The sequence below is a fragment of the Pristiophorus japonicus genome, chromosome 8 (assembly GCF_044704955.1).
Source record: "Pristiophorus japonicus isolate sPriJap1 chromosome 8, sPriJap1.hap1, whole genome shotgun sequence".
NCBI classification, from domain to species: Eukaryota; Metazoa; Chordata; class Chondrichthyes; family Pristiophoridae; genus Pristiophorus; species Pristiophorus japonicus.
The window spans coordinates 83080634-83101048 of NC_091984.1; the positions used below are offsets into that span (position 1 = coordinate 83080634).

The 20415-nt window shown below is 42.1% G+C and overlaps 1 protein-coding gene across 1 annotated transcript in view; it reads left to right on the forward strand.

Moving 5' to 3' along the window:
- The window catches only part of ankrd13c (ankyrin repeat domain 13C), a 143931-nt gene that overhangs the window by 99035 nt on the left and 24481 nt on the right, over positions 1-20415 (forward strand). The window contains exons 9-12 of the mRNA XM_070886980.1: positions 926-1087; positions 14607-14686; positions 19629-19727; positions 20297-20397. Of these exons, the coding sequence (XP_070743081.1) occupies positions 926-1087; positions 14607-14686; positions 19629-19727; positions 20297-20397 (442 nt within the window). The remainder of the gene's footprint in view (positions 1-925; positions 1088-14606; positions 14687-19628; positions 19728-20296; positions 20398-20415) is intronic.

Genomic DNA, 20415 nt, shown 5'->3' on the forward strand with positions numbered 1-20415 from the left:
TGTTGCAGCCAGCTAGCTATCCATTCTGCTACTTGTTCCCTGACTCTGCATGCTCTGACTTTATTCATTAGTCTGTTGTGTGGTACCTTATCAATTGTGAGGAGTGCAGTACTCTTGACAGGATCACATAATGAATACCAATGATCCAAGCTGTGAGCGAGTGAAGGCCATGCATTTCTTTACTGAGAGGAATGGTCACTCTGTGGTGTTAATAAACCTGCTGGCATATCGTATTAAAGCACATTTGGTGGATGCCTGAGAGTATGATGCATGGTTCAGAGAAATTCAAGAAGATTGAAAAACATAATACCTCAAAGATGATTAGTTGTTGCTGGTGATAGTTTGTACTGGAGAATGTATGTGTGCTTCTTCTTTCCTTCCCAACCTGCTTTGTGTCTGGTGACTGTGTTAAATAAATCTAGTGCTACAAAGCAAGAAAGAACTTGCATTTATATAGTGCCTTTTGCCTTTCATGACCTTGGGATATCTAAAGTGCTCAATAGGCAATGAAGCACTTTTTGAAGTATAGTCACTGTTGTAATGTACAATATTAACTCCAGTTTCAAAACCTCTCTACTGCATATTTCAAGTTAACTGGACCAGCGCAGATATGAAGCTGAAATTAAGGTGCTTTTTTTAATCTTTGGTCATGAATGGAGGACAGAACTTTACAGATAGCAGTTCCTTGGGTGTCATAGAAACCCAGGGTGTGGAATGAGAAAAGGTCATTGCCAAATCAAAACCATAATTCCATTAACTGTACAGTTTGTCCTAAACTAGACTCTACCCAATCTAGTCTCCCAGCTAAAGCTAGTCTCCAGAAGTACTCACCAACTTTCCTTTCCCTTGATTCTACTTAAATGTGATGCAATGCAATTGATAAAATAAAATTACCGCCTAACTTTGAGAAACACAAATTCTATAGGAGCGAGTTGGGAACTTCTTGGCAGATTTTTACTCTGTAAATGGCCTTGTTCTGGAATCGAGAAAACGTCGCGAGCACCTCAGTGAAGAGGATATCCTAAGAAATAAGGCTATAATGGAAAGTCTGAGCAAAGGAGGAAACTTAATGGAACAAAATTTTGAGGTAAATGCCATCCTATTCTGAGTAATATCTGTCTGCTTTTTAATTAGAGGTAAACAAGACCAAATCCATTTTTTCTACCACATGTTCAAATTCGAGAATAAACCAATTAGGTTTCAAGTTACAAGCTACTTAATTACTATTGAAATTAGTTTGATTCTGTTGTATTTAAATGGAGAAAAATTGCAAAGTGCTGCAGTACAGCGGGACCTGGGGGTACTTGTGCATGAAACACAAAAGGTTAGTATGCAGGTACAGCAAGTGATCAGGAAGGCCAATGGAATCTTGGCCTTTATTGCAAAGGGGATGGAGTATAAAAGCAGGGAAGTCTTGCTACAGTTATACAGGGTATTGGTGAGGTCACACCTAGAATGCTGCGTACAATTTTGGTTTCCATATTTAAGAAAGGATATACTGCTTTGGAGGCAGTTCAGGTTCAGAGAAGGTTCACTAGGTTGATTCCGGAGATGAGGGGGTTGACTTATGAGGAAAGGTTGAGGAGGTTGGGCCTCAACTCATTGGAATTCAGAAGAATGAGAGGTAATCTTATCGAAACGTATAAGATTTTGAGAGGGCTTGACGAGGTGGATGCAGAGAGGATGTTTCCACTGATAGGGGAGACTAGAACTAGGGGGCATAATTTTAGAATAAGGGGCCGCCCATTTAAAACTGATGAGGAATTTCTTTTCTCAGAGGGTTCTAAATCTGTGGAATTCGCTGCCTCAGAGCTGTGGAAGCTAGGTCATTGAATAAATTTAAGACAGAGATAAACAGTTTCTTAACCGATGAGGGGTTATGGGGAGCAGACCGGGAAGTGGACCCGAGTCCATGATCGGATCAGTCATGGTCGTATTAAATGGCGGAGCACGCTCAAGGGTCCGTATGGCCGACTCCTGCTTCTCCTACTTATGGTAATTTCTAGGCTCATCATAAGAACATATGTGGTATTAGTGAACCAATGATTAACTTTGTCCACTGCGGCATGCATGGAGGGATGGTTGGAGAGACCGAGCATGAAGTATCTCTGTACGTTGATGAAATACTACTGTGTATAACCACTTCACTCTCCAGTATTTCACAAAGAACTTGGGGGACTTTTGAGGTTACAAGCTCAGCTACTTCAAAACTGAGGGCCTGTACCTCATAGGGTGTTCTGTGCGCATACAGCAATTTGTACAAAAGGACCTTGGTTTGGTGGTGGCGGGGAGGGACTTTATATAAATGCACAGCTAACTGGATGGAACAACAAACTTCTATCACTCCTGGATAGTGTGAATATAATTTAAAAAATGAATATCCTTTCTTGCTTCGTTTGCATATACCAGATGTTCCCTCCCAGCAATTCCGAGACCTGGACATTCACATCTTGAAGTTCCTCTGGGCAAGCAAGAGTTTGTGGATTTGGCTTGAGCATCTTCAGTACCCAAAATATGAAGCGGGAGGCCCATATACAAGGCTTAAACACTTGGCTGGGAATAGAGACTGGGGTCTCCCTACCAATCCTCTTCATGGACTGTCAGAATAGACCACCGAATTTAGAAGCATCCCATTGTCACTATGATCTTCTCAACTCACCTTCCTGAAAATTCCTGTGGGTCTACAAGCATCTCTCCACTCTGGCATAATGGGGAGCTCCCAAAAACACTTGCCTTAAGGGGATTCCGAGACTGGCATGAGAAAACAACTCACCAGACTATGCTAGCTCTTCAATGAGGTCTAAATTAGACCCTTTCACCAGTTGAGCGAGATACTTGGTTTCAAAGAATAGGTTCTAGCCTGATAGTGTATTTGACAGATCTGCCTGAATCTTCTGAGAACGAGATCGCTGAGCTAGATTTCAAAACCATTGCCTATTCTACAGGATGAGAAGTCAATCTATATTTTAGAAAAAAATCTATGTTGAGAGAAAAAGGGATGGCATTTTAATTTTTATCTATGAAAGTTGAGAAATATATATTTCATTGTTTTATACTGTTTATTCATCGATAATATGTAAATAAAATCATTTGAGTTCTCAGTCTGGTAAGTGTGCATAGCCAGTCTACATTTTGAAGAGGTTAGAGAATTGGCGGTATGTGATGCATTCTAGTATCCAGTACACAAAATAAGAGTACTTTGTTACAATCTCTGCATCTCACTTTGATTTACCTAGATATTGGGTGGAAAAGGTTATACTCTGGATTCAAAAGATGCAAGACCTGTTTACACTAATGAGTAGTGATATTGACCCTGAATTTGCAGTCAGGCTTCCCGTGGGGAAAAGCCTCCGATCTGCAAATAAAAGGTCCACATACCTGGTGGTCCGGGAGGTGCAGAGACTCGCGGTCCTGGGCCTCTCCAGGTACGGGCGGGTAGAGGCCCATGTATCTCAGTGGCACACACATTTGCAAGCAACCCTGGGATCACGTGAGCCAGCCCAACCAATGAAAGAAGGAAATCCCCATTCATGCTTACAGGGATTCTGTGTGTACAGAAACCCCATAAGTATGAATTGGAACACCCCCAAAAATACCTCTGCACTTCAAATAAATAAATAAAACCATCACATATTTAAAATTAATTAAAATGGCATTTAATTAAATATTTAAAACAAAAATTTGTTTTAAAAAACATTACATGTTTTAAAAGCTAAAAATAAACGTACCTTTATTGTAAAAGGTTTTTTAATGTATAAATTATGAATAACATTTTATTTTTCTGTTACCAGGCGTAAGAATTTCACAGGCATTCGCTGTGCAGAAGTTGGGCAAATAGCCCAAATTTTCCCAGGGATGGCTACTATCTGTCAAGAAAATTCTTGACCAATCGCAAGTTCCGGGTTTTCGCTCATGCGCTTTGCGCGTGAAAACCCATGTGTTGCGTGGCCTCTATAGACGTGTGTGCACCTTGTCCGCAGCCATAGCGGCAGCAAATTACAGCCCGATGAATCTGAGAAAATATCTACGGTGCACACCCAAAAAGATAGCATTAAATATTGGGAGATGTAGTGGCTATTTGTGGGAGAGTGGGCATTTGGGAGAAAGGAATAGTTTGGATATGGGCAGTGGGTACTAACGAGACAATAGATATGAGGTAGTGAGCATCGGTGGTGTATTGGAGAATAGGAAGATTGGTGGATGTATGCTTTGGGATGGGACTTGTGTATGGGTTGCAGTTTCAAATAAGTATAAATTGGTGACATGAATTGGAAGGAAGAATGAATATGGAGGACCTAAGTGGATGTTGGGAGAAAAAGGGGGGCAAAGTGGATAGTCCAATTTAATTTATTCTGCAGCAGATTATTTGATGTATGGCTGGCCTGCGTCTGACAAAATCTGATTTAATTTCATAAATTTATGTGCAGCCCAATTTTATTTGGTTCATTTATTCCAGAGATGCCCATGGGTTTTCAAAGAAGCTGTTTTAAATTGAACCCGATTGTTCTCATTGTGTAAATTGCATGCTGGCCTGCCAAAAACAGATTTAATGTAATTAATTTGTTCAGGAGATGTCAATTCAATGCTGGTTTAATGCTCAAAATATTTAAAATAGTAGAAAACACATTGCATTAGAGGCAGGATAGCTGGTTGTGGATGGAGCAGGGAGACACAGTTTAGAGGTGCAACAGCACTACCTAGTATTAGGAGGCCTAATAACTACACTTTATATTTAAAGCACTTCAATGCGCTAGCTGTAAGGCATTTAATATATTAATAATTTTTAGGTCGTTTCTCAAAGCAATTTTTTGGAACAATATCAGTAATGCCAACACCACCATCTCAAATCATGAGACAAACCCTTAAAAATTATGAGATTTGGTAAGAAATGAAAAGTTGCTAAATTTTTCAAACATAAACCAATATAGATTGACTGTTTATAAACCTCATTAATGCTGTTATTTCATCTCTAACAGGTCACACATCATACCAAAACTATATTACTGAATCTGAAAATGCTTCACAAATAACTTTTTTTTTAAATTCCTATCCGTTATCACCACCCTTCACCTGGTAACCAACACAACTACCATGTAATGCAGTCCCTACAGCTGGCAACTAATTGTAAGTTTTGGGAAAAAATCAGAACCGCCTTCCCATGGAGATAGGTGGTGCGACCAGTGTCGGCAGCTCACCCCCGAGTATAGTATGCAGATGTGGCCCAAGGACCCATTTCTATCGATCTTCAGGCCTCTTGCTTCCGAGGCCCCTCTCATGTTAGAAAAAATTTGGGATCCCGTAACACAATGAGCATTTTTTTTCTGTATAAAATTTTTTACGTTACTTAATGTAAGTGCAGGAAGGTGCCTGGGTTCGATCCCTGGCCTATGCTGAGTAACCAGATCTGAGCTAGGGTAGTAGTGAGTAGTGATGCTATAATTGACCTTAAAGCCCTGTTTCCTAAAATCTCTACAGCCCAACACTGGTTACCACCTTGCTGCAGGCCCAGCTTTGGCAAGTCAGTATGCCCAAGTTCGAAAGAAGAAAACCATTGAGGGTTCCCACTCCTGACCCATATTCAGAGAGCCTTACTGAAAGTATATACATGTTAATGTTGGGGTCAGCTATGGTTTGTCACACAGGTGAATAAACAGTCACCACTCCCTGTCAAAGCTTCCAAAATGAATGATGACTAAAGGATGATGTACGACGGTGCTGCTGGCATCTGTCTATCACAGTAAGGATACAGAAGGCAGAATAAGCTGGCAAATGAAACAATTGTCCCCGGACTATCATCCATTTGAAGTATTTAAACTTTGCTACTGACCGTATCACTGATGCACCAGATCTGTACTTGCTGCTGACCGACAATCCTCGTCCAAACATTCAGCTCTGTAATTAGCAGAAACCTTGGTTGGCCTGAATTTATTGCTGCCACAGCTCAAATAATTCCCTGGAAGTAACGTTTCATTTATAAACTGGAGCGCTAACAGCAAGTGTCCCCACCTGCCAAAGCTTCAAAACGCAGAGGGAACCACAGGGCGGGCAACCTCTGGGAAAGTGCTTGGTCCAGTGTTCAGACACGGAGAGGGACATGCGCCGTAATCCCAAGTAGATGCGGGTTACTCTTCAGAGACAAACCCAAGGAGCGGAAGGCCAACAACAGCTAGATCCTGGGCTCTCGCTCACCTGACCCTCCAATTGCTCGGCCATTTTCTGGATTTTCGGAAACCCTATCCAATGAGAGTTGTGCAAAAACTGCTGAAGGTTGGCCAGGAAATAACCAGGAAGCAGTCAGCCTGCCAACAGGCGTGTTATGTCTATATTTTGAATTACTCCCTCCATCCCTCTCTCCAACTTGTGTCTGAAGCTGAACCAGACTGTTCGCAACCTTGGTGTCGTATTTGACCCTGAAATGAGCTTTCGACCCCACATCCGCAGCATAACTAAGACCGCCTATTTCCACCTCCGTAACATTGCCTGTCTCTGCCCTTGCTTGAGCTCATCTGCAGTGAAGCTCTCATCCATGTCTTTGTTCCCTCTGGACCTGACTATTCCAACGCACTCCTGGCTAGCCTTCCACATTCCACCCTATGTAAACTAGAAGTGATCCAAAATTCGGCTTCCCGTGTCCTAATTTCCACCAAGTCTCGCTCACCCATCACCACTGTGCTCGCTGATCTACATTGCCTCCCGGTTAAGCAATGCCTCGATTTTGAAGTTCTCATCCTTGTTTTCAAATACCTTTATGGCCTCGCCCCTCCCTATCTCTAATCTCCTTCAGCCCCACAACCCCTCCAAGATGTCTACGCTCCTCTAATTCTGCCCTCTTGAGCAGCCCTGATTATAATTGCTCAACCATTGGTGGCTGTGCTTTATGTTGCCTAGGCCCTAAGCTCTGGAATTCCCTGCCTAAATCTCTCCGCCTCTCTACTGCTTTTTCCTCCTTCAGCAGGCTCCTTAAAACCTAATTTCTCCTTATGCAGCTCAGTGTAAAAAAATGTAATCTCCCAATACTCCTGTGAAGTGCCTTGGGACGTTTCACTACGTTAAAGGTGCTATATAAATACAAGTTGTTGTATTGCTGCATCTTTCTTACAATCTGGTATAAATGAGATGGTTTTACAAACAGGAGCAGGCCTGAGTACACAGCTACTCGCCAAAGCTCAATTTGCATTTTTACAGATGGTAGCTTGAAACCAGAATTTAAATAACACTGAAACCTGTAGCTCTAATAAGCAAAAGAAGAATTTAACAAAATAAATAGTTTAACACAACATTAGCATTGCCCACTTCTGCAAGTTTTACACGTTTCTGCAGAGGAAACTGTTAATTGGATTGGAACATAAGAACAGGATTAGGCCATTCAGCCCTCTTCTGAATAACCTAGCTTTAATGTTAAGATCCCTGTTGATTCCCACACCAGAGGAATTCATTTCTCCGTATCTCTCCCATCAAATATTTTAACATTTTAAACACCTCGATCAGATCAACCCAAGTTTATGCAACCTGTCATCCTAATTTAACCCTTTAAGCCCCAGTATTCTGGTGAATCTGTGCTGCACCTCCTCCAAGGCCAATATATCCTTCCTGAGATGTGCCAAAAACTGAATGCTATACTCCAGATGGGGTCTGACTAAGGCGCAGTACAACTGAAGCATAACTTCTTTCCCTTTGTATTCCAGTCCCCTTGAGATAACAGCCAACATTCCATTAGCCTTTTTAATGACTTTGTACGAGCCTACTAGCTTTTAATTTGTGTACTTACATGACTGAACATGAGCTGGTTTGTTTTTTGTTTGTTGATTATCAATGATGCTGCTGACCATTTCAAACTGCAGAAAAGGATAAATGTTTTGTGGTGAAGACTGCTCACTTTGTACATTGTCCCTATATCATTTGTCCTTTCCACCCTCATCTTGCTCCTTTTGCCAATATCTTATTAAAATTCCTGTGTGTACGCACTCTTCAAGTCTGACTTTTTGACCCATTTGTGTCAGCTTCTTCCCATTATAAATTCTTATGCCCACATTTTCATGGGTTTTACGTATGTAAACTCATCACTCTGATTATATAACCTGACCACTGCATTTATCGAAATGGCTAAAAAAACATTTTGATCTGCCATTTTTTTCTAAGTAGTTGAAGTTGCTTATTTTCCACAGTATTTTAAACTAAAAAACATTAAAATAAAAATTGTTTCACTTCTTTTGTATCTTTTAATGCCTTCATTTAATATTTTTACTTGAAGGCTTCAGCCTCTCCCACAGACATGGACTTGGACTTTTTATTGAGAGCTGCCATGCTGAGAGCTAAATTTGGTTTGTGCAGTCTGAGCGTAGGTAGTGTACTTAATTTCCCAAGATGCAGCAATACTGTACAGTCAGCTATGCTGAATGAAACATTTTCTTAAGCTTCTAGCAATTCCTGCTCAAACCTTTTTTCAAAATTATTTGAAGTAAAGTTAGAGGACACATTTCTACAACGTTATTAAGGTAACATTCATAGTCTTTTTTAATAAACAGGTTGTCAGGAAGGAAAAAGACATTACTGATTTTTCTTTAAGCGCACTAAGCTCAGACAGTATTACCTCATTATTCAGAAAGGTATTTTGAAACACATGGCTCCTAATTATCTTACTAATTATTACCTGATATGTTGATGACCTAGTGAGATCATCAGGTGTGGGGGATCTTCCTAATGTATATTAATTTACAATTTGTATAGAATAATGGAGAGAGCTGTGGTATTCAATTCCCAGAACACCATTTAATAATTGGTAAGTGCTGCTTAATAGCACTACCAACGACACTTTCCATCACTTTGCTGATGATTGAGAATAAGCTGATGAGACAGTAATCGGCCGGATTGGATTTGTGCTGCTTTTTGTGGATAGGACATATCTGGGCAATTTTCTACTTTGTCAGGTAGATGTCAGTGTCCTCAGTGTGAAGACGGGACTTCGTCTCCATAAGGATTTTGCAGTGGTCACTCCTACCGATACTGTCATGGACAGATGCATCTGTGACAGGTAGATTGGTGAGGATGAGGCCAAGTAAGTTTGTCCCCTCGTGTTGGATTTCTCACCATCTGTTGCAGGCCTAAACTGGCAGCTATCTCCTTTAGGGCTCGGCCAGTAGTGGTCCCACTGAGCCACTCTTGGTGATGGACACTGAAGTCCCCACCCAGAATACATTCTGTTCCCTTGTTACGCTTGGTGCTTTTTCCAAGTGGTGGTCAGCATGGAGGAGTACTGATCCATCAGCTGAGGGAGGGTGGTAATCAGCAGAAGGTTTTTTGTCCATGTTTGACCTGATGTCATGAACCTTCATGGGTTCCGGAGTCAATGTCCAAGGCCATATATAGTCGGCCTTCCCAACTATATAACTGCTGCTACCTCTGGTGGGTCTGTCCTGCCAGTGGCACAGGACATACCCAAAGATAATGATGGAGGAGTCTGGGATGTTAGCTGAAAAGGTATGATTCTGTGAGTATGACTGTCGGGCTGTTGCTTGACTAGTCTGTCGGATAGCTCTCCCAATTTTGGCACATGTCCCCAGATGTTAGTGAGGTGGACTTTGCAGTGTTGAATTAGCTGGGTGTGTCTTTGCCATGTCCAAATCCAGTGCCTAGGTCAATGCCGGGTGGTCCATCCAGTTTTATTCTTGCTTTTCCTAGCGGTTTGACACAACTGACTGGCTTGTCAGGCCATTTTGGAGGGCAGTTACGAATCAACCTGTGGGTCTGGAGTCACAAAGAGGCCAGGCAGATGGCAGATTTCCTTCCCTAAAAGACATGAGTGAACTGGATAGGTTTTTACAACAATCCGGTAGTTTCACTGTCATCATTACTGATACTCACCTTTTATTCCAGATCAGTAGCATTACTGATACTAGCTTTTTATTCTTTGATCAGCGAAAGCCAAATTGATTCTTTTGCTGTCACCTAGTGGCTTCGTGCTGGAACTGCAAGCAGACTCAGAATTTAAAAATTCCAGAGCACTGTTGGATTTTTAGCTATTATTATCATGGCAGGCATTTTATCATTTTAAGTGCCTAACAGAGTGTCACATACAAGTGCAACTACTACTGACGATAAACACTTTTAAAATGGATTTTGAAGTACAATATCTTGACCTACGTAGCATTTTAAAACTATAACATGTAGATTTAGATAGTTGGACAGAATATGTAAAAAAAAAATGTGCAAGTGAGAAAATGCCTTGAGTATATTGAACTAATCAAATATTTGGCATCAGTATTTTATAAATCTTCAGATGATGGTGTGAGAAGAGGAGGAAAAGATTGTTAGCACAGATTCCTTTTTGTATGCTCTAAGTGTGATAGGTTTTTAAACACATTTACAGTACTGAAAGGCACAAATTAAATTAAAATGTTGCTACTTCTGAATAGTATGACTACAGCATCCATAATTATGTGGTCCATAGCACCTTAGTTTGCTATCTAGTCTATTTTCTGCATTGATTGTCTGCTTCAGAGCTCAACCACTAGCTGCATGTCATTTGCATGAAGTGATGAACATGATATTTTTGGAGTAAGGATATCAAGGGATAGATCTTTTTTTCAAACTGTTGAAAGTTTGATATCTTTGAGTGAGATTAGTGTAATGCATGCTTATGTTCATCCTTTTTATAAAGTAGTTCAGTTGGGGGGAAAAAAGGTAGACTTGTGTTTATATAGCACCTTTCATGACCACTGGACGTCCCAAAGCGCTTTACAGCCAATGAAGTACTTTTTAAAAGTGTAGTGTAGGAAACGCGTCAGCCAATTTGTGCACAGCAAGTTCCCACAAACAGCAATGTGATAATGATCAGATAATCTGTTTTAGTGATGTTGATTGAGGGATAAATATTGGCCAGGATACCAGGAATAACTCCCCTGATCATCTTCGAAATAGTGCCATGGGATCTTTTACGTCCAACTGAGGGCAGACGCGGCCTCAGTTTAAACTCTCATCCCAAAGACTGCACCTCCTACACTGCCGCAATCCCTCAGTACTGCACTGGAATGTCAGTCTAGATTATTGTGCTCAAGTTTCTGGAGCGGGACTTGAACCCACAATCTTCTGACTCGGGCAAAGGGCCTACTCACTGAGCCACAGCTGACACACAGAGTATTTCCTTACTGTCCAGTTTTGTAAGAACATGCTTGAAAAATTGCCATTCAAATAGTTGTAGAGTCACTCAGACTGCTAAGTGAACATCTTTTATTTTAGTCATTGTAATGACCATAAGGGAGTTTACACACTTTCAGCGCTCAGGTTAGCTGGGATTAATTACTTTAACATTTTAAATTGTTCTTGCAGTCTTTTCCACTGAGTAGTTTTATATAGACCCACAGCAGATACGTTGGGCGGAATTTTGGCCACCATTCTGCGCTGTTCTTTTGGCGTACGCAGCTTTTTTTGAAGCAGACAGTAATCTACAAGTTTGGGCAAAGTTTTTGCGCTGCTTTAAAGTAGGTACATCCGTTTTTTTTTTAGTTCCCAATTTTTTTTACATCACTGGGGGGGCGGAATCTGCCGTGTGCGCCACTTCTGGCCATTTAAGCGAGTTTGGCCAAATACAATTTTTTTTCTAAAACGGCGCTCTGCACCCTTGTGAAAAACCTTCCCTACACTTAAGGAAATCGGTGGAGAGAAGAGAAAATTGGCAGAGAGAAGACGCCATTGTTCAGCGGAGCTGAAGACAGGGCATGTAGGTAGGGGGGGTGGGTCATTTCGGCCGGGATAGGTACGGGCTAGCCCACTGCCATCCCGGGCTGAATGGACCCCGCACCGGCTCGTACCTATCCTGGGCCGAAAGGACCCCGCACCGGCCCTCTGCCATCCCGGGCCGAAAGGACCCCGCACCGCTCGCACCTATCCCGGGCCGAAAGGACCCCGCACCGCTCGCACCTATCCCGGGCCAAAAGGACCCCGCACCGCTCGCACCTATCCCGGGCCAAAAGGACCCCGCACCGCTCGCACCTATCCCGGGCCAAAAGGACCCCGCACCGCTCGCACCTATCCCGGGCCAAAAGGACCCCGCACCGCTCGCACCTATCCCGGGCCGAAAGGACCCCGCACCGCTCGCACCTATCCCGGGCCGAAAGGACCCCGCACCGCTCGCACCTATCCCGGGCCAAAAGGACCCCGCACCGCTCGCACCTATCCCGGGCCGAAAGGACCCCGCAGCGGCCCACTACCATCCCAGGCCGAAAGGACTCCGCACCGGCCTGCATTACCTCTTTGGCTGAGATTAACTATCTCACCTGGTCAAGGCACTGGAGAATGGATGGTGTCCGTGCATTCATTCTAAGTGAGCCAGAGCCTCCAGAAGAGGAGGAGAGAAAATAAGGAGGTGGGAGAAAGAAAGAGAAGTTTGTGGTTACAAATCGTGTGGGTTGCTCATGATAAGTCCGATAATACACGGGCAGGCCGGTGCGGGGTCCTTTCGGCCCGGGATGGCAGCGGCTTTAGTTTCCAGCCCAGCCTCAGCTCTTCATCGGTTTCATTTTCCAACCTCAGCCCTTCTGAGCGTCCCTCGTTACCCTAGCAACATCAGTGTTTGGCGCAGGCCTTAAACTCCACCCACAAAGCATAAGGTCAATCTGCGCCGCTCCAAATTCAAAGTTAATTCCGGCGAAACTTGGATTTTTTGCGGGGGGGGGCGCATTTGAGCCACTAAAAAAATCAGACATACCTCTTCAACTGTGCCAGAAATCACCCATGTGGAAAATTGAGCCCAAAGACTCAGCTTCTTGTTGACTGGTCTTAACCTAGTTTCAGTGCATGACACAATCATCAATATGGTCAGTTTGTAATGTGCAGATCCAAAACTCCCAAGGTATCTGAAACTGGCTCAAGAAATTGAATTGTGTTTCTTCCCATTTCGCTTAATTCTGAATTGGTACCAAAGTTGTGAATTATAACTGTGGAATAAATGCAGAAATATCTTTTTTAAGTGGTATCTAATAGGTCTATTTCTGAACTCAAAATAGTTTATTGGTTGATGGTATATTCTCCAGGATTGCTACTTAGCACAAAGATCGTCAAGTACAATTATAGATCATTCAGCAAGAGTAATTGATATTCTGTGGGTTAAAAAGAAAAAGAAAGACTTGGATTTATATAGCACATTTCAAGACTACCAGATGTCTTAAAGCGCTTTACAGCCAATGAAGTACTTTTTGAAGTGTAGTTACTGTTGTAATGTGAGAAACGCGGCAGCCAATTTGCGCAGAAGCAAGCTCCAATGTGATGATAACCAGATAATCTGTTTTTGTTATGTGGATTGAGGGATAAAATATTGGCCAGGACACCGGGGATAACTTGCCTGCTCTTCTTCGAAATAGTGCCATGGGATCTTTTACAACCACTTGAGAGAGCAGATGGGACCTCGGTTTAACATCTCATCTGAAAGATGGTTAATTTCAACTGACATTGAAAAGTAGTCGTGTGGTGAAATTCTTGAGTGGACAGTTATCTTAAATGGCTCTTAAAGTGAAAGTCACAAGATGTGGATTGAGAATCTCTGAAGGTACTGGTGTTCCTTCCTCCAGCTGACTTGCTTGAATTCCTTCATAGCAATGGAATACTTCTGTCTTTCTGTTGGTACATATCTTTTTATTTGGTCTTGAGGTGTGTAATATTGGCAAGACCACATTTATTGCACATCTTTAGTTGCCCATAGAAGGTGATGGTGAGCCTTCATGAAGTGCTGCAGTTCTTGTGATGATGCTTTCCATTTATTTAACTTCATCTTTAGTGAGATACCTTCTAAGTGAAATGCTTGCCATTGTACAAAGCTGAAGCTAGATCCAGGCAACAAATTGATCAGGGCAGATGGGTATACTAAAGGGTTTTTCTTGCTTACTTGCTCGATCTTTTAGTATGGTTTGAACACCACGTAGGAATAATTGTGCATTAAGCTGCACTGTAAATAATTGTATCCTGTATAGAGTAAGATATGCTCTTCTGTAAAATCTGTTGATTTATTCAACAAGCCAAATACATACATAATTGAGTGTTATAAGCTTGTTTAAACACACCGTATTTAGTGCATTGGAAGCTGTTGGGCACTTGGGAGGAAAGACTTCATCTATGTGCCAGGCATAGAGCAATTGTAAACATGTTTATGAAGGACAGAGGGTAAATTTCCTCTTCGTTGGACCTGGGGAATAATTCGTTTCCAGGCTCAACAAAGGGTTAAAAGGGTGGTTATCCATTACATCTCTGTTCCCATTGTGTTACTCTGTAATTCCATTGGCATCCCTTGATAGACCACATGGACCTACATTTGGAATAGGAGGCACAGTGTAACAATTCAGATGAGGCAGGAGAAGGCATTCCTGGCTTCCCACTTCAATTTCCTTGTCAGCTCACATCTAAAAAAAACCAGGCATTGGGGTTTATGCTGGGACCGGGACAGACTAAGGGAACCTTTGCTTTTGGAAATAGGTTAAAATCTCATTATTTGGGAAACATTTGAAAGAATTATTTTTAGTAACTGGAACCTGAAGATTGTAGGAATTTTGTGCTGTTGGGAAGGTTTTTTTAAATTGACCGTTTTAAACATTATAGATTATATATTTTTCTCTTTACAGCCCGCTCGAAGACAGTCACTCAGTGCTCCCCCTGCTAACACAATCACTTGGGAGGAGTACATCTCGGCAGAGCCTGGAAAGTAAGTACTGCGAAATTACCAGCAAACATTACAATGTAATTTGTATTTGAGGGGGGAAATGCTTAAATTTATCTTTGACCTAATTCACGTTAAGAATTCATCTGGAGTTGCTTGACAAAGACCTTAATGCACCACGTTTCTCCTTGTTCAATATGTGTTGTGCAATAGACATATATTGGTCAGTTGTGAATTACAGCAGGTTTCATATACTTGACAAATCTGAGGATTTGTGTCAACAAAATGGATTAATCTCGCCAGATTATAATCATATTTATGGACAAAAACAGTTTTTTAATTCAGAGAATGCCGATTACATCAAATGTACTGCAACATACCACTCAATTAGTAACTGGTGTCATATGGTGGCTTTGTCCATGTAGTTGCCATGTTCCTGCTCAGTGGAAAAATTAAAGGAATGCATACCTATACCAGCGTGAAGATTTGCCTGGAGTATAATCAAGCACTATTGGGCCTTGCTCTCCTGCCAGAACTGCTTATACGCCATGCCAAGATCATCCTGGAAAGCACAAATAACTCCCAGCTTCTTTTCTCCACTACCAACTGTCTTTCTTGCCACCTCCATCTTCCCAATAAGTGCAAATACCTCATGGACAATGTTCCCCCTAACTGCTATGCATCAATCAGGAGGTCCAACGCAGGCTACTCTCAAACTGTTGCCGCTGGAAGAAATATTTCTCATACATGGCTACACAGCAAATTTAATGGGGACGCACACGAAAAAAACAATTAGTATGAACATTGCTCATGGATTTTTTTGAGTAAGATTGAGACCATTTGTTCAGCTGCCTCTGTTGCATTACCTGTTCTAACCCTGAACCCTTCCCTTTTCAAAACAACCCACACTATGACCCCTGTGTCCTTCCAAACTACCATCCCATCATAACTTTCCTTTCCTCTCAAGTCCTTGAATGTGTTGTTGCCTTCCAAATCTTTGCCCATCTTTCCTGTCATTCCATGTTTGAATTTCTTCAGTCAGGGTTTCTACTCCTGCTATAGCACTTAAATGGCCCTAATCAAAGTCACACATGACATCCTCTGTGACTGTGGTGTGTACTATTGCTCCTTATCCTTCATGACCTCTCGGCATCCTTTGACACTGTCAACTGCACCATTCTCCACCAATGCCTGTCCTCCATTGTCCAGCTACTATGTAGATAGCACTCCCTTGGTTCCACTCTTGCCTATCCAATCGTAATCTGCAGTGGTTTCTCTTCCCATCCCCACACAATTGCCTCTGGAGTCTCCCCAATGAGCTTTCCTTAGCCCCCCTCCTCTTCCTAATCCTCGGGAGCCTATTATCAGCAAGGGCAGACATCGACGACGAGGTTCAACACCGCCTCCAGTGTACCAGCGCAGCCTTCGGCCGCCTGAGGAAAAGAGCATTTGAAGATCAGGCCCTCACGTTTACCACCAAACTCATGGTCTTACCGGGCTGTAGTGATACCGCCGTCCTGTATGGCTGAGACATGGACCATATATAGTAGACACCTCAAATCGCTGAAGAAATACCACCAACGATGTCTCAGCAAGATCCTGCAAATCCCCTGGGAGGACAGATCCTCTATTAGGCCAACGTCCGCAGCATCGAAGCACTGACCACACTCGACCAGCTCCGTTGGGCGGGCCACATTGTTCACATGCCTGACACAAGGCTCCCAAAGCAAGCGCTCTACTCGGAACTCCTACACGGTAAGCGAACCCATGGTGGGCAGAGGAAATGTTTCAAGGACACCCTCAAAGCCTCATCCCTACCGATACCTGGGAGTCCCTGGCCAAAGACCGCCCTAAATGGAGGAAGTGCATCCAAGAAGGCGTTGAGCACCTCGAGTCTAGTTGCCGAGAGCATGCAGAAAACCATTGCAGGCAGCGAAAGAGCGTGTGGCAAACCAGTCCCACCCACCCTTTCCTTCAGTCACCTAAGGATTCATTTTTAGAGTGGAAGCAAGTCTTCCTCGATTTCGAAGAATGAGCTATCCTTAGCCCCCTCCTCTTCCTAAACTCCTTGGCAATATCCGAAGATGTCGGGCCAGGTTCCCCATTGGAATTGTGAGATGCAAAAAGACCACGGTCTATCGAGTTCACTTTCTACCATCCTGGTAGTCGCATGTTACAACAACAATGGAGTTGTTGACTAATCATGGCAATCAATCTCTATCATGAGGTGAGGAAAACCTTTTAATGGTGGGAGGCTCCCTAAGCATGTTACACTTAAATTACTCATGTGAGTGAGTTCAAATCTCACCATGGGGATTTAAATTCAGTTAATTAAATAAATCTGGAATTACAAAGCTAGTATCAGTAATGGTGACCATGAAACTAACCGGATTGTCGTAAAAACCCATCTGGTTCACTAATGTCCTTTCAGGGAAGGAAATCTGCCGCCCTTAGCCTGTCTGGTTTATATGTGACTCCACACCCACAGCAATGTGGTTGACTTTTAACTTCCCTCTGAAATGGCCCAGCAAGCCACTCAGTTGTATTAAACCGCTATGACAAAGTCAGCACTGCGGGAGTACCTTCACCACGTGGACTGCAGTGGTTCAAGACGGCGACTCACCACCACCTTCTCGAGGGCAATTAGGGATGGACTAAATTCTGCCCTTGCCAGCGATGCCCACATCCCGTGAACGAATAAAACAAAATATACTGTGCCCCAAAATATTTTCGAAAGAAATCTAATTTTCCTTTGAATGAATCAACACTATTTGCTTCTATTGTATCCCTAGGAAGCCTGTTCCATAGATTTACACTGGCTCACTGGAATAATGGTTTTGCAAATTAGATTTGATTTTTACCATCCAAGTAATGGCTGTTTTCTCTGATTCTACTGATCATGGTCTACATTATCTAGTACTGTGGCGACTAGAATTGTACAAAGTAGTCTACATATGGTCGCATGTCACTGCCAACATCCAGCTTTGCACCTCCACGACTTCTCACAACCCCTCCACTGCCTCTGTTCTCAGCTTGCTTGTATGACATCCAGTCCTGGATGTGCCATAATTTCCTCCAGTTGAACATTGAGAAGATCCAAGCTCTTGTCTTCAGCCCAAGCCACATACTCCGATTCTATCCCCTTCATTGGCCAATGTCTCTGGTTGAATCAAACCTCGGCGCCTTCTTTGACCCTGAGCTGAGTTTCCGATCGTATGTCCTCTCCATCACAAAGACCACTTACTTCCATCTCCGTAGCATAGCCCATCTCTGCCCTTGCCTCAGCACATCTCGTGCCAAAACCCTCGTCTATGCCTTAGCCATCTCCAGATTCAACTATTCCAATGTTCTCTTGGCTGGCCTCCTATCCTCCACCTTCCATAAACCTGCAGCTCTTGCAAAACTCTGCTGTCTGTATACTATTCCACTCACATCAGCACCCCTGTGTTTGCTGATCTACTTTTGCTTCAGGTCCCCAACGCTTCCAATTTAAAATTCATATCCTCAAATCCTTTCGTGGCCTTACCCTTCATTATCTCTGTAACCTTTTATACTTATTAAAAAAAATCTCCCCTTCCTCCCCACCCCCTGCCACCCACCCCACAGTTTTTTCCTACACTCCTGAAGGTGCTGACTCATATTGGGGCTCTATGGATTGTCAGCTCTTCAGTATCTCATTCAAATGCCTTCATCTGTGAACTTAGACCATATGCATTGATCTTTGATAGTATACAGCTTCACCAGTCCTGCCTTCACCAGGCATCCATATATACCTGTTTAATCTTTTTAAACCCACCATATCTTATGAACATTGGTGCCCCAAATGCTGCCCTGACTGAGAGCTAACTCAGCACGGACCCCATATTGAACTAGGGATCTTCTGGTTCCATGTCAGTACATTTGCCCAGTAGGCCATCAGCAGGGTGACAATTGTTTTTGCTGGTTTAATATTAATGATACAATATTGGTTCCAGCCAGACTCAAACTGTAATCTTCCTGCCTAGAAGAGAATTTTGCACACGCATGGTTACACCATCTCTAATCCACCAAAAAAATGTTTAAATAGGGCATAATTCCAATTTTACAAAGTCTCTGTATTCTGAAACATGATCACATAACAAATGAATTGAACTCTTATTTGGCAGAGCTCCCCTCCCCAGCACTGCTGGAGAGTTTGGCCAGGGGTGTTCCCATTCTCAATATTTAAATCCACTCCAGGTAGTTTTACAAAGTGTCAACAAAATCCAACAAAATTAAACCTGGTTTGATGTTGCGCTGAAATTATAGTTCCATGTCACATTCAGGAGTTCTCCCCCAGAGTCTGCTTAGGCCCTTACTCTAGAATTACACTGTAGCTTTAGAATTGCGGTCAAATGGAAAATGCTTTGCAGTGATACTAAAGAGGCAATAGAAATGCACCTTAGTTCTCCTGTAAGTGCTTTTTCTAAGGCAATATTTGGCATAGGTTTCTAAAGCAAGTGGATGTAAGGGAAGTAACTTTTCAGTTTAAAAATTTGGTGTTCTGAGATGCTCGTCTATTGAATGAAATTAGTGCCAGAAAAAATATTTGTGATGTATGTTAGCTTGTACACTAAAATATCAACCATAGTTGGAAAACAATCCTCAATTTCAAAAGCGAGCAAAGAGAATTGAAGTCTGAAAATTACTACTACTGTGGTATGAAGATCGCCAAGCAAAAAATGTAAAACGCTAGATAATGGATAATACAATATTCACTGAAGAATACCCCTTTGTTACAATAATAGCTCATCCAGAAAACTCTTTACTTAAATTTCCATTTGCTCTTTGCTGCTGCTTATATTAAATCTTGTGTGTAATGGAGGAGAAACCTGGATTTCCTGTCCTGGTGATCTTGGTTATTATACATCCCATTTTATTCAGGTACTCACTTTGTATAAAACACATATAATATATGTAATTATTTTATCATAACTGTTCACTAAATACAACTTTAATTTCCATCTAGGGCTCCTCATCTAGGAAGAGAGCTGGTCTGCAAAGAGAGCAAAAAAACATTCAAAGCCACAATAGCCATGAGCCAGGAGTTTCCTCTGGGCATTGACTCGTAAGTAGCCTTGTGTGGAAGTATTCTTCTTCATCTCTTTGAAGATATGCTGCAAATGCACACACATCCTTTAGTATCTGAAAACTTAATCTTTTGTGTAGAGAATGGAACAGTAAACAGCAGGTTGGTGTTTTACATAAACTTGTGTTAAAATCAGTTACGTTTTTTGTTCTGCTTATTGACTCTCCCCATATTGTTCCAACTGGTAGTTATTTGGTTGGAACATTATCTTTAGATTACAGACTCAGCAAGATGATTTTCATTTCACCAGAAGATAATGTAAAATATCCCCCCCTCCCCTCAATCAGGAAGTTATTTTTCTAACAAAATGAACTTCAATAATTGGACACGTGAAAAGTTTAAACAAGCTATGTAAACATGTGTGTTCTCATCACTTGTTTTTAAATTGCGCTATGCAGATGTCACTGCACAATAATATCAAAAACTTTGCATAAGTCAGGAAGAATCAATTGGAAAGTTTTTTTGTGTATCTTTTCCCTGATTTTGTTATAGTAACTTGATTCTGGTTCCCTCATTTTTCATTCTGTTTCTGTTGGTCTCATTGACAGGTTACTGAATGTTTTAGAGGTCATAGCACCCTTCAAGCACTTTAATAAACTCAGAGAATTTGTTCAAATGAAACTTCCACCAGGATTTCCTGTTAAACTAGGTAAGTAGCCTCTAATGT